Here is a 15,549-nt window from a genome sequence, read left to right on the forward strand (position 1 = left end):
TAGAAATGATGAAATCATTGAAATAGAGAACAGAGTAGCGATTGCCAGAACTTAAGGAGGGAGTGCAGATGAGAAGGAAATGGATGTGGCTATGAAAAGGCAAATGAAGTATCCTTGTGGTAATGGAAATGTTCTGTACCTTGATCGTATCCATGTCAATTTCCTGATTGTGAGATTGTACTAGAGTTTTACAAGATGTTACCAATGGGGACACAGAATCTGTATTATTTCGTACAACTGCATGTGAATCTACAATTATCTTTACAAAAAAAAAAAAGACAAAAAAATGAATGTGTTGGACTAGATTATTTCTGAGTGACTTTCTATACCTGAAATTCCATGATTTGAGGGGTCTAAGGATCCATCTGGCTCTTGGTGATAAATGGCTGTACTATGTCTAGCAGGCAAAGCTTCTTACAGATCTGGGCAACCTCAAAATGAGGACAGGGATGAAACTAAATCGGACAGATCCTACAGATCTATATCTATTTAGAGATGGAAGAAACAGAGGCCTGACAAAGGAAATTCCTCACACAAAATGAATGGTTAATGGAATAATTCATGCTCGAAAGAGCCCAGGCTTCTAAACAGGCCCTTTCCACCACGGCAGTTTGTAAATATCTACTGCCCTCACTGACAGCCTGTCCAAACTGTTAAACACCACCCAGCCCCAGTCCTTTCAGAGCTCTACTAAATGAGCACTGGTGGATAAAGAAAATGTGGACAATCTTAACAAGTAACATTTTACTATGGCAATAAAGCAAAAGTTTTTTTAAAAAGAATGAGGCCAGAAAGGAAAAGAAAAGAACAAGTCGATGTTTTCTGTAAAGTACCAGATAGAAAACATTTTCAGCTTTGTAGGCTATACAGCCTCTCTCACAACTATTCAGTTCTGCTGTTGTAGTGCAGAAGCAACCAGAGACAATCTGTAAACAAATGAAGGATGTGTTTTCCAACAAAACTTTATTTACAAAGCAATCAGTGGGCCAGATTTCACCCACAATCTGTAGTATGCAGACATCTGCCACAGAAGAACAACAGAAGCATTTAATGTTTGCACCTGTAGTGACAGTACCTACCTAATGGGGTTATTATAAATTTAAAATGAAGAAGCACATGAAAAGTGCTTATCAAAGGACATAGGTCCTAGTAAGTAGTCAATAACTAAGACTATTACAATTATTAGGCAAGAATTGTAAGCAGCTCTTTTGCCCGTTTTCTGTTTGTACATCTCTGTTTCCCTCAGACCTTATTATGAGATCACTAGGTAACATTTAACCTAACTCCTGGCTTATGCTCTACTGAATGTACACAATGTCTTGTCTAACTTGTTGATTTCTTTCCCGGATTAAAAGGAGGAAGAATGAAGAATTAAGTAGTTAAAGAATGACTGACTCTTTACCCCCAGCATACCCCTTAGCAAATTTGCAGGTGGACTAAGCGGGCAAGATAGCATCCAAAGGAAGATCAGGAGAGGTCAGCAAATCTGCATGGAATGGAAACATGACAAAGAATCTCACCCCCTCCATTAATGGTTAACTGAGATTATTTCCCCCTTTTCCCTTTAACGCTTTTCATGGCCTAGCAGAATCTTCAGAGTTGGTTTTGGGCCATGAGTCCACCTTCTCCCCTGGTTGCCAGTCCTGATTAAAGCAACCTTTCCTTTCCAACCAACAATTGTCTCTTGAGTGTTGATTTTTCAAACGGTGAGCCGCCAAACCTGAGTTTGGTAACAGAATCAGACTGATCTAATACCTTCTGGCTCTGAACAGAAAGGTCTGAGCTCCTATTGTCAACAACCTTGGTGACACAGTAAGTGGCACTTCTGTTCCTCCTGGTAGATGCCCCTTTATCCCAGAATCTCTGTGGATTTCAAAGTGAGAATTACACTAAGAGAAGGTAGCTTCTTTAAATTATCATTCCAAGATTTTCTGAAGTAAATCTCAAAGAACTATGACACATGAAGAGTGACTGAAGGAACTCTTTAGATTGGAGAAGAGATACCTGGAGGGGTGGGGTTGAAGGACATACAAGAACAATTTTTAAATGCCTGACTTGTAGAACTGGAAGCTGATTTTTGACAGGTAGCCCCAAAAGGCAAAAGAAGTAAGACTAATGAATTCAGGTTAATAGAACTATATTTCAGTTCAACATAAAGTAGAATTTTTTAAATTGTCTGCTCTGTCTTACAAGGAAATGATTTATCTTATGCTGAGTTTCCTTCTCTGAGGGCATTTAAGGAAAGGTTAGATGGGTGAGGTAAGGGGTAGGAGAAGGTCAGATAAACTTTGAAGAAGCTTTTGGCCTGAGACTCTGATTCTATGGAATGAATCTGAGGTGAAATGAAGTGTCGTAAACTAGGCATCTATTTCTCTCAATTCTAATCCTTATTTACCTTTCAATTTGTATGCTGTTTCATATAATTTTGGAATGTAACTGTAACTAGCTACATTCATCCATCATTCATTCATTTATTTAGTCCAAAAATATATATTGTGCACTTACTTTGTGCCAGGCATTTTTCTAAGCATTGGAGATATAGCAGTGAATAGTTGATCAATAAGCTATGAAATATTAAGTAGAAAAGTATATCTTCCTTGGGATAATAAAATATTCTACCTCTATTTGCATATCTTTTGCTATTTTCAATTGGTCAATTAATTTATACAGGAACCCTTTGTAGGCAATTATTTCACTGATGTAAAACTCAAAAATAATTTTTTTCCTGCTCTGTGATCTTGTGTAAAAGTTCAGAAAGAAGATGATTGGGCTTTTCTCCCTATAGTGTGAAAGCCCCATAATCAGGCCTTTATTAAAGAACAGATACTATAGCTGTGACCACAGGGGATAGAATTTGATACCAAAATAATAGGAATTCTATCTTTAATTTATTACTCCTAGGGTAGAAACAGCAGGGGGAAGCTACATAGAAAACTTTCCTGAAATGAAATATGAAGCCTCCCTAGTCTATTGCTATAGCCCCATTCACCTCTGCAACATGGGACTGCTGTGGTCAGAACTCATCCTTTATATGCACATGATGCCTTTTGCCTGAAAAGCCTTTAAATAAATAGAAGCTTCACAACTTTCTATTACACACTTCCTCTTCATAGTTTTCTGGGATGGAGAATGGGAAACATGGCATTTCTGAGCATCAAAATCATATCCCTTCTTGCAGTTCCACATGAGTCTAGATCTCTACTCCTGAGAGGTGTTTTGAAAGCCAGTCTGGCTTTACAAATGCACAGACCCCCCTGAAGCGTATGATTTTAGCAACTAGGAAAGACTGTCTTTAAAAATATCCCTCTAACTTATACAAAACGCAGACAAGATTTGTATGCATTTATACGCAAGGTTTATATTAATATTGTAGATATTCACTGCAATATTACTAGTAGTAGTAATAGAAAGCTACCTATGTATATAAGAATCTGGTAATCATTAAATAATATTATATAGCCATTAAATTAATGTTTAAGTATTTTTAATAACATGGGGAAAATGTGTATGTACTAATATTAAGTGAAGGGAAACAACATAAAATTATGCAGTATGATTTCAAATTTAATTGAAAAAAAGGTGAAGCACAAACCATAAGTGACTGAAATATAAATGTATAAAATAAAATACTCATGGTATCTGCCTTGGGTGATGACATCATTGTGATTCTTCTTTTACTTCTATATTGTGCATATTTTAATCATTGAATATGATTAAATGAACTTTTTTAATAACCAAAATTATTTTATTTTTTATTTTACACTGGGGCATAGTTGATTAACAATGTTGTTAGTTTCAGGTGTACAGCAAAGTGTTTCAGTTATACATATACATGTACCTATTCTTTTTCAAATTCTTTTCCCATTTAGGTTATTACAAAATATTGAGCACAGTTCCGTGCGCTATACAGTAGGTCCATGCTAGTTATCTCTTTTAAATATAGCAGTGTGTACATGTCAATCCCAAACTCCCAATCTCTCTCTTCCCCTCACCCTTCCCCCTGGGAACCATAAGTTCGTTCTCTACGTCTGTGAGTCTGTTTCTGTTTTGTAATAAGTAAATACGATTCAATGAACTTTTAAAATCAGAAAAACAGCAACATGGATGGACCTAGAGATTATCATACTAATTGAAGTAAGTCAAACAAAGACAAATATTATATGATATCACTCATACGTGGAATCTAAAAAATAATAAAAATGAATTTATTTACAAAACAGAAACAGAATCACGGACATAGAAAACAAACATAATTACCAAAGGGGAAAGGGAGATAAATTAGGAGTATGGGATTAACAGATACACACTACCATATATAAAATAAACAGCAAGGATTTACTGTATGGTACAGGGAACTGTATTCAATATATTGTAACAACCTATAAAGGAAAGAATTGGGGGAAAAAGATATATATACAGAGAGAGAGAGAGAGAGAGAGAGAGAACCGAATTAATTTGCTGTATACCTGAGACTAATACTGTATTGTAAATCAACCATACTTCAATTTAAATAATTTTTAAAAATGAAAATGAACATGTATTTTTAAAAGCTCTTTTCTACCTCTTCACAGATATCTAAAATACCTTCAGCAAAGCTCTATATTTTATATTCTCTGAGGCAAAAAAAATCACAGGGGTAGCCAACCACTTTAAACATTATTTGTTCCGTTCAGCTAACCTATTATTTATTGACTATCAGATTGGAAATTCTGTTTGTCCGTTTGTATTTTTTTGTCTAGACCACCAAATCCCCATTTATTTCACTCCAGGTAATAGCATCCAATACCCCAATTTTCTTCTGTCAAACCACTCCCTTCACCACCCTCTGCTGATGTGCTTTATGCAGAGTTGACTCTGACCCCACCTCTAGGACCGGGCATGTGACTAAGACCATGGCATTCTCCTGTCCACACTAATAAATTTGAAAAGGGGAGATGGTCCAATCAGAGCCAGTGAGAAAAGATGAGTCTGTTTTGCTCATCTATTTTACTGAGACTATTGAAAGAAAGACAAATTGTTTCTTCCACTGGCTTAGTATCTGGGGATATGTAATCCTGGAGTTATCAGAAGGCTGCATGTGAAGTTTGGGACTAAAACCAGTACCATATGACCAATTTGACACTGCTCAGTTACTTCCAAGTAGGAAATCCTCTCTGATGCAAGCAAAACTCCATTGGTGCTGGATGAAGAACGGAAGCAAAAATCCTCTACCACTTACCATCCTGAAACCAGGATTCTACAAAATCATGCTCAAGAAACTGTGATCGGAGGGGCAGGAAACTCCCATCTCAGACCACTGACAGATAGAAGACAGAGGTGGCTACCACGGAGAGGATGAACAGGAGTATTGACAAGGAACCACTCCCTGAAGTCCAAACACAAAAGGACTGGCTAGGATTACCTTCTCTGCCCCTACTAGAAGCCTAGTAACAAGCCAAGGAGGACACACTGGTGGAGGGACAAGAACATGAAGAGAGGCCACTTCTGTAATGCAGGCAGGCACGGATGGCTGAAAACTGAAGTGGAATCCGGGTGACCTGATTCCAGTACCTGTGCCCTTGTTCACTTTTATGCCCCAAAGATCAGAAAGCTATGACTTTTACAAAAGAGACCCAGAGGTTTTGCTTCTCACAAACTCAAAATGAGCCCTAAGTATAACATAGCTGCTAAACTAATACACACTGTGTTGGGCTTATTTTGTAGCTGTAGTAGTGGTGGTGGTAGTAGTGGTGATAGTCGTGGGTAATGATAGTAGTAGTAGAGATAGTGGTATTAGTAGGGGTGGTAGCAGTAATAGTAGCCAGGAAACTATTGGAGTTAGAGCAGGAGATTTGGAATCAACCTGCCAAGGTTCAAGATCTGTTTTTGCTGCTTCTTAGCTTTCAGATTTGGACAGATTATATAATTTCTCAGTACTTGTTTTTGTAAAATTCAGATTAACAACTCAATTGAGTCAGGAAAGAAGAGGAAAACTCTTGTAATATTTGCATAAAATCTTCAATCTATCTTATCAGAAATATATTAAGTAACTTCAGTGTTATGTGTGAGATATAGACATGAAATAAGATGCAGTACCCGCCCCTACCAACTCGCAATCTGTTGGGGGAGAAAGATAAACACATGACTCTACTACAGAACCCAGTGAAAATTGCTATAGTAGGCATTCAAATCCACTCTAGACAAGGAAGGGACCAAGTGTGACCCAGGGGCTCCCAGATGGCTTAAAGAAGGAAGTCAGATTTGAGATGAGTTCTGATGGAGGGGCAGGGCTCTGATGGCCAGATATTAGGGTGAAGATACCACCCTGACAGAGAAAGTATATAATATATTCTGGGAAGAGCAAGAAGACCACATTTTGGTGATAAAAGAAAATGGAAAGTAAAAAATTGTCTCTTGGAATTGACTAAAGGAACGACCTGCACAGGGTGACGTGGCCTCCAAGCTGAAAGATCCTTATCATGCTTGGTGATTCCAAGCTGAAGGAGAGAAAACTTGAAGGTAAATGTATGCCATAAAATTCAACCTTATTCTTTCATTAAAAGCAAGTAGAAGGAACCACTTATCTACCCAAACTGCATTCTTGGATGCTTTTGTTTTTGACCTGGCCTCAAAAATTGACCTTTCCTCACCTTTCTTTGTACTGATCCTGAGACTGGAGTACCAGAGATTCAAAATCCTGCAGCCATGGTTCCCCCAAGAAGATTCTGGAAATGCTAAGGTGATGACAGTCTCAGCCAGAGCCCTGTGTGTGCAACCACTACAATCAGAAAGTGTTCTGGCCTGAGGGACATAATATTTCTCTGGAAATCACCCAATACATTTGGGCCTCCTTCTGTTCTTTTTCTGAGGGGGCATCTAGGGCATAACTGTGCTCATTGTACATAAAAGTAGCCTCAGGGTGAGGACGGATTTGAGGAGGCGATGTTCTGAGCTGCCTTCCAACTCTACCCAGCTGTGGTTTCAGGCAACTCACCAAGGTTTACATGATGGGCATCTAGAAATAGCTGTAGCCCATTTAGATAGATGGTCTCACTCTGGCTCGTCTTCAAGAGGCTTTGACATAGTCACAAAGTCTTGAAACTGGTGCCCAGGAATGAATTTCCTCTGGACATATCACCAAATCACCAATTCTTTTGAAGGCTAAGTTCCTGTGCTCTGTGTCTTCTGTGGGCCTGAGGGAGCTGTAGGGTTTAGCACTGGTTAATTATTTATGAATAGATTTACTCCTTATTCCTTTATTCATTGAGTAATTCATACAGCAACTGCCATCAATTTCCATCTCCCACTTAACGTAATGTCTCCAGATATGTTCGCCTTTCCATGACTAAAAAAATCTCACAGCACTTTGAAAAAATCAAGAGTATCACTTAAATTTCTTAAGATGTTTCACAGAGATTGTATCCACCTGTTTTAAAACTTTTTAAACCATATTTTGTATATGCACTGGAGAGTACACCAAGAAACCATCTGCATTGGTCTCTGGCTCAAACCAGTAAGGTATTATTATCTCCATCTTGTAAATGAGGTGAAATCAAAGAGAGGTGACCACGATCTACTTTAATAATGGCAGAGTCAACACCACAGTGCTGGTCTCCAGACTCTTAATGTTGTGTTTTTTTCGATTATGCCCTGCTGTTTTGCAACCATCAACAACTAAAGTAGTGCGTCCAAAATTAAGCAAAACCAAGAGGCAGTAAATTATCGTGTTTAAAGCACAAACTTAGACTATAGCCTTCCATTTACTTAGCCAGATGAACCTGTGCATGTCATTTAATCTCTCTGTGCCTCAGTTTCCTCATTTGTAGAAGAGAGATGTTCATCCCTCCTAGGGTTGTTGAGAGGGTTAAATAAGTTACTATATGTAAAGTTCTTAGTCCAGATCAACCACCATATGAGTATTTGCTGTGACTATTGCCATCCCCGCTCCCAACCTGTTCCTACTTTTCCCTATGGGATTAAGTGGTAGCATCATCCTCTCCCATCGGACAAAGTAGGAACCTTAAAGACTTCCTTAATAATTACTCATCCTGCTCACCCCTTCTCTCTTATACCACAGTCTACGGATCATGAAGTCTTTTTAATTCTAATTTTTAAATATCTCTTATATCCAGTCTCCACTCAGCATCCTGAATTTCTCACCTGGACTCTTTCAAACACTCCTTCCTTGTTTTGCCTCCTCCAACCAAACTTCCTCATCCCCTGATGTAACATCCTTTGGAAAGGCAAATCCTACCATATCATTCCCTGTTTCAAATTTTTCAGTAGCTTCCCCATTGCGTCCATCAGGTTGGCATTACATCTTTCTGACCAAGTCCAACTCAACAGTCAAAGATTCTTATTTAGTAGGCCTGGAATGGGGGCCTAGGAATCTATTTTATTGTACTCCCCAACTTGATTCTGGTATGGTTTTTTCATGGACCAATGCTTGGGAATCATTGGAAAAGGTAAAATGTGTACTCACTAGGATGTCTTACACAGTCCTTCAAAGGCTGGCCTTCACCTACCCCTCCAGGGAAATTAAATGTCATCTTCCCCCTTGGAGTGTTCTTTGACAGAGTTGCTACTTCTTCTGTGCTCCCACAGCTCTGTATGCATAAGTCCCACAATGATACCTATTTCAGCACACTTTCATTACATTTGCATCCCTGGTCCCCCCAATTGTAGGACAGCTTCATGAGCGTGTGGCTTGTGCAGTCACACAAGGCCCTGCTTTTGGAAGGATGCTCTGCTATAGTGATCTTGAAGTCCTTAATAATTCTTGAACCAGGGACACCTCATTTTCATTTTGCACTGGACCCCACAAATTACATACTCAGTCCTGCCGACTCTACTGTGAAATCCTTGAAAACAGAAACTGTTTGCTATTCACTCGAAACCCTCTTTGGTTAGCAGAGAGGACTCCTGGCACAGAGAAAGGGTTTGGTAAATATTTGTTGAGTTTATACGTGAACAGATGAAAAGGTAGAATAAGGTATCTCACAGAAAAATAGTGTAGCATGGCTAATTAACTCTGAAGAATAAGCTTTGTTTATGCCTGAGGGAGAGAGCAGTCAATTGATAAATTCATAAGATGACTGACAATCCCCAATAAATAACATAAAATTTCCTAGGTTTCTCTTTAAATTTCTCAAACTGTTGCAGCCTTTGAGCCTTGCTACCTCCTTGTTCTTCTCAGAATGCAAAATTGCAGGTTAATGGGGCTTGCAATTGTGCCATCGGATATGCCCTGAGTGTCTGTGCCAAGAACTGTGCTAAATTCTGGGGGGGAGCGGGAAAGGGGAGAAGGAGGCCATAGAAAGGTGAAACAAGCAGGGTCCCTCTTCTCAAGAAGCCATTAAATCGTACTTTTCAAGAGTTTCAATCAAAGATGAGTTGACTTCATGGGAGTTCTGCAGCAATGAATCAAGAATAAAGACCCTAGACTTGGCCAGTGGCCCAGCTTCCTGAACATTTCAACTGACAAAATGTCTCAGTCCGAACACAATTCCTCCACTATGAGATCTGTGGGTTCACTAGTTAACATTGGCAACCAACTCGGAGGTGCTCATGGAGCATAATAAATAAGTAGCTATTGAGGTGGGGGGAGGTGCTTTCGCTCCCTGGTGTTAGGGAAGAAAAGGCCAACATCAGCTATCAAAGTGAGCCAAATAATTTCAGGGGACAGATGCCCCTAGCTCACGCTGAAGGCGCAACAGGACTTCCCATGTGGCAAAGGCCACACACCACCCTGCTGCTATATTATGTGCCCGTGGCACTAACTTCTTGCTGTTCCCACAAATGACTTGGAAGTTCAAAAAGAGTTTCTCTTGCTTTTCCACATTCACTAGTTTTTAGTTACCCAGTCTACTGGTTGATATAACATCAGTGGTAGCATTCATATATTCTAGTAAAGAAAAAAATGTTAAGAAACATATAGCGATGTGATCAATTTCAAATTAAGGAAATGAAAAATAATTCCGCCATAAAATATCATTTTCACATTCCAGATGAGCCAAAGTCAAAAATACTGATAATGCTCAACATGGGCAAGTATGGTAGAGAAATCAAGTATTCTCAAAAACAGGCTGCCAGTCAGAGTATATTTTTGTACAACCGCAATCTTAGGGAGGGCAATTTGGGCAATGTAGGGCAATGTATCAATCAAAATTTAAAACACACATCCCCTTTATTGCAGCAGTGCTTTTTCTAGGACTCTATCCTAAGGAAATGATCTGATAAATATTTTAAAACACATGCACAAAGTTGTCCATCACAGCCAAAAAAATTTAGAAATGACGTAAGTGAGTAACACGAGAGATTTGCTTAGTATAGCATAGTCCATCCAAACACAACTTAAATATTAAAATGGTTATGTGGAGCTGTAAATGTCAAAAGGAAAATATGTCCCTAATATATTTTAAGTGTAATGAAAAGCCAGCTTTAAAAAAGAGTATAAATGGAATGACTCCATTTTTTGTTTTAAAAAATTACGTATTTGTAAATAGGTGGTGCACATTCTTTTAAGAACAGATTGTGATTGATTGTCTTTTGTTTTGGCATGGTGCATAGTGCAAATAAATGGGTGATACCCAAACACAATATTCTTATTCTATTCAGACATGTATGGGGGTAAGAAGGGAAGTCTTGAAGAAATAATATGTGCTGTGGTGTGCTGGTAGGTATTTAACAGCAAGCCTTCAGGTGGGGCAGGTAGAAGTTCTCTGTAGCACTTACCGATTTCTGTGGCGTAAATACTCCCAACATTATTCATTTCAAGCTACTAATGTGACATCACTGAATGCAGAGTTGGGAAGAGATGTACAGTAACATACCATTATGTAGTATTTCCATGATATGGATACAACAGATACAAATAATCATGAGTATAGATAATATTAAAATGCAGTAAAATATTAGAAGGTGATGTTTTGTATATGCATTTTTTATAAGTCTGGAAGGAGAGTCACCAATATAATAATATTGATCATGTCTGGGTGGAAAGTTCATGAATCATATTTACTTCATTCTGTAGACCTTTATATGTCATTTCAATACAATATTTTTATAGTAAACATATGTTACCTTTATAATCAGAAAAAATTTTCAAGGTTTTTTTTTTTCTTTCTTATTTGCTAAAATCTAGGAAAGAAAGAAATCAGAGAACACAACTTTTAAAATAAGTCTGGCTGTAACAAAACACTTCCCCGAAAAGGAGTCTGATTTCATTAGAGTATAACTAAAGATAATGGTGAGTAAAATTTGAATCAATTAAATCATACCTTTATTCAGTCATGGTATAAGGAGACGAGCACTCAGTGTTTCTAAGGCCTTTCAAAATATAAATATGCAACATCTGAATACAAAGGAATCTGAGCTCCCAGCCCATCTGACACTCTCCCTCTACAAATAAGGACACTGAGTCCTATGACTGGCAGGTGTTTTCCAAAGTAAGGACTACAAAGCAGGTTATAAAGTAACTCAGCTCCTCTCCATTTATAAATGGTCTCTATAGCTTGTGGATAAAAGTATATATTCCTCACTTATTGTTATTTAATGAGAAGAGATGACCTCATGGGGGTGGGTGGGCAGGGTAGTATTCGTTCATTTGTAATTGCTGAAGCCCTCACTCCTATCTTTGCATAGACCTCAGCTTATGCTTCTCCAGAATTTTATACTTCTTCAGACAATGCCACATAGACTGTCTTAGTTGATCCTCATAAGAGCCCTGTGAGACAGGTAAAGTAAGGAGGACAACTCCCATTTTACAGCTACAAAAACTGAGGCTAGAGCAGGCAAGTGGCTAGCCTAAAGCTAGTGAGAGCCTGGTCTCTGGTCCCATTATGGTGCTGTCTGGGAGACAGTCTCCTCTTTGAGGCCTTTCAGAGGCAGTCATCTGGGTGAACCTTCTCAGACGGTCACTTTCTCCTCTTTCCTGCCTTGTCCTCCTAACAAGTTCTTTCTTCCATTGGCTCCTATCTCATTTTGCACTTAAGGATATTACTTTCAGGTCACCTAGAGTGTCTCTTTCGTTCCTGTTTTATTAGTTTTAGAGTGGAAGATAGTCCCAGGCATCATTAGGCACGGAAATATTCTGTTCTTTATTTGACATGAGGGCTAAACCCTAAAATGCTGTTTTCTCTTGAAACTTGCAGTCATTTCTATCATCGGAGGAATGACTTCTGCAAAGGTCCAAAGAGTGTATATTAGAAAGCAAGAAACTGTAAACACTTTGGTGTGACATATTTCTAGACAATCTTGATTTGCTAAAAGGGATTAACGTTGAGGCCAAACAAGATAGACTGACTCAGGAAATACAAATCATGTACAACAAGAGATCCTGGGAAATCTAAGCGGATGAGATGGATCTAAGCTTTGTTTTATCAGGGAGGAAGTGTGTTCTCCTATTAAGAGTGCTATATCCTCTGCAAAAGCTGAAGAAGGCAACAGGAGGCTATGTTCAGGTCTACCAACTTAACCTATGTGGGGTCTCGGCTCCTGGTCTTCATGGTTGATGTAACCTTAGATGAGCAAATTCTCAGTGTATCAGTTTTCTCCTCTTTCAGGTGGGAAGCATAGCACCTGCCTCACAGGGTGTAGTGAAAACCAAGTTAGCTAGTAGGCAAGAAACTATCGGTAAACTAAAAATTTCTAAATATACGTGGCATACATTTAAGATATCCTGCTAATTTTTGAAGGTTACTGCTCTGGGAGAAGGGAATGGAGTAACGAGTTTAAAAGGGACAAAGTGTCAGACACAGCAACAGGCAGGTGGCCAGGTTTCTCCAGGCAGAGCAGGATGGAGAGCTCAAGAGTGCATACTAATTGCTGCACCTCAACCGAGACTACCGGCCAGATGACTCATCTCCAGAAAACACAGCGTCCTTTCCTTGTCAAAGGCCCTCTCCTAACTGGGCTTTCAGCTGCATGCAATACTAAGCTGACACTCTGATGCATTGACTGGGTGACGCTATTATGAAGATGAATTATTAACCACTGCTTCACTAGGATACGTAGGCTAAAGCAGGGGTAGTAGTTTCCCTTGAACTAGGAAAGCCTTGACAGAAAGTAGATGATTCTTCATGACTCTTGAATGACAAATTGTGGAAGAGAAGAAATGAGTGTGGAGGAAAAGAGTAGGTGTGTTTCCATCTGAGGATTTGAGGGAGAATTTAAAAAACCAGTAGAGAGAAGGAGACTCTGCCTTCTGGTGAAGAATATTCAAGATGAGGATCAAATTTTCAACTTAATATAGAGAATTCTCTTAATTCTCTTCATATAGAGAAAACACTCTGGAGAAAGAAGGATGATATCCAACGTGGGTCAGAAGGTCATTTCTGGTGACATCTGTGTAGGGCCTAAAGGCAACTGTCATTTGGTGGTCAAACCCAAAAGAAGTAAGGAGATGGTTAAGAAAGTCACGTAAACTTGGGTGACTTTGATTCCTTTATAATTTTTTCAGCTTTGATAGCAGAAGGCATCTACTCTTGAAGGTCCAAAAAAATGTTGTTGCTATAGGAACAGGTAAGCAGATTAGACTTGAAAGACCAGTTCAGAAACAAAGAATTTAATAGCCAGGGCTAAAGCAACTAACCAAGAAAACATTTTAAGTAAATATCTTTTGGGTTTGTTATTTATATATTAATTCCAGGAAGATAAAAATGTTACTGTAGAATGAGAGCTTCACATTTTAACGTTTTAATTACACCATTACTGGCATAAAAGTCTACGCTTACACAATTAGCAGAACAGCCTTATTAACAGAAGTACACGTTCCTAACTCTCTCTTGATTATATTGTAATTGAGAAATACAGCTTTAATTTCAGCAAGAGCATAAGAATCATCTTTGATTTTTCCGACAGTTTCTCAGATGGGAACACATCTAAATTAAAAGAGACAGTGAACTCCAGAAATTTTCCTGAAACCAATCTGTATGTAGGGAGCTACAAGTAAAATTCTAGAAGTAAAGAGAAATGCATGTAGGCTGATAACTGTTAATATTGTATATGTTTTCCCTGTCCAACAGTCTTTGTGAACACAGATATGTGAGCAGAGAAGAAGGTCAGAACCCCAGCTCCCCTCCTACTTCACTGTAGATTTGCTACTTCTTCCTATCAGGGAATACGCTGCTCCCAACATTAGGGATTTGCTGAAATTATTAGACGTTTTGAACAGAACTTGCTATACTGATAAGTCTCAAAAACATATCATGAAGGGGCATTGTACTTCTCTCCCTTTCAATTTTACTTCAAAACATTCTTGATAAAACGAATACAATATTTTCCATCCTAGCAAATTTCTGCTGTCAGAGGTTACATTTATGAGAAAGAAAGATTTCTTGAACATTACCTTTTCTCACATAATGCCAGAATCAAATCGCAGAGAAGAGTGTGTGTATGAGTGTGTGTATGTATGAGTGTGCACGTGTGCGTGTGTATGAGTGTGTGTGTGTGTGTGTGTGTGTGAGTATTGGAGGCTGGGGAGTGGGAATGGAAAGAGGGGGAATGTGGCTAGAATCTTACCATCTCATTCTCTTCTCCTTCATTGAGCAAAGCTTGCTGGCCCTTCTCAAAGTGGTCCCCCATGGAAAAGTGATTCCACTCCTCCCTGACCTTCTGGAGCAGATGCGTCCAGGACGAACTGAACTTGCCCAGCCACCGCCGCTCACCAGCTGACTGAAAGACTTAATGATCCTCCAGGTTAAAACTCCCTCTGGAGCACACACCTTCTTTCAGCAAATGACAGTACTTACTTAGCAAACTGAACTCCTCCTACGAGCCACCCTCTGCTTGGAGGAATTTCTGCAGGCTCCTGGCTAACTGCATTCTCTCTGAGCAGCTGTCCCAAAGGAGGCTGCTGCTCCCATGCTGATCTTTTTGTGCCCAACATACAGGGAAAGAACTCATTGCCTGCACAGTGCCTGCCAGCAGAAGACATCTGACTGCAAATCCAGCAGGACAATGCAGAGTTGGCAGGACCTCTCCGAGGAGTGGGGAGCAGGCACAAGGACTCCCAGATTTATTCACAAGGAACTGGGGTGGGAAGGAGGCTAACAGAGCTGCAGAATTTATTTGATTAATGAAAGCCCTAATCCATCGGCTTTTAATAGGATCCTCATTCATTTTGCTTACCAAAGGTACAAATTGTGACTAATCCTCTTCAAAAGGTATTTGAAATCGCATTCCTCTGTGTGCAAAACACATTCCACTTAATGTGTATGTGGAATTGTTTACTTTTTTGAGAAACTTGCAGAAAAAAGACAAAAGTGTAACCAAGCTATTCTGTGTAGTCTCCTCTCACTAAATACTGGTGGTTAAACTCTTAAGGAGTCTAGACTCATTTTTTAATTTTTTCACACATTCATTCAAGTCACATTATTTGAGCACAGGGACTACATATATAAATCAAGTCATGTTTGCCACCCTCAGACTGATGTAGAGATTCAGATATGCAAACAAGTGTGATAAAATGCGGTTAGTTATTATGAGAGCTGGAACAGACGTCTAAGATAACTGTCAGAAGTCCCAGAATGGTGGAGGGGAACACACATCCATATCTGCTCTGGGAAAAAA

General features: G+C 39.1%; 1 protein-coding gene across 1 annotated transcript in view; it reads right to left on the reverse strand.

The window, feature by feature from the left end:
- The window catches only part of ATP13A4 (ATPase 13A4), a 145,038-nt gene extending 130,421 nt beyond the window's left edge, over positions 1-14,617 (reverse strand). The window contains exon 1 of the mRNA XM_019923232.2: positions 14,500-14,617. Coding sequence (XP_019778791.2) covers positions 14,500-14,562 — 63 coding nt within the window. The 5' untranslated portion in view covers positions 14,563-14,617. The remainder of the gene's footprint in view (positions 1-14,499) is intronic.
- Positions 14,618-15,549: the final 932 nt, after the last annotated feature.

This window comes from Tursiops truncatus, chromosome 4 (genome assembly GCF_011762595.2).
Source record: "Tursiops truncatus isolate mTurTru1 chromosome 4, mTurTru1.mat.Y, whole genome shotgun sequence".
Classification (NCBI taxonomy): domain Eukaryota; kingdom Metazoa; phylum Chordata; class Mammalia; order Artiodactyla; family Delphinidae; genus Tursiops; species Tursiops truncatus.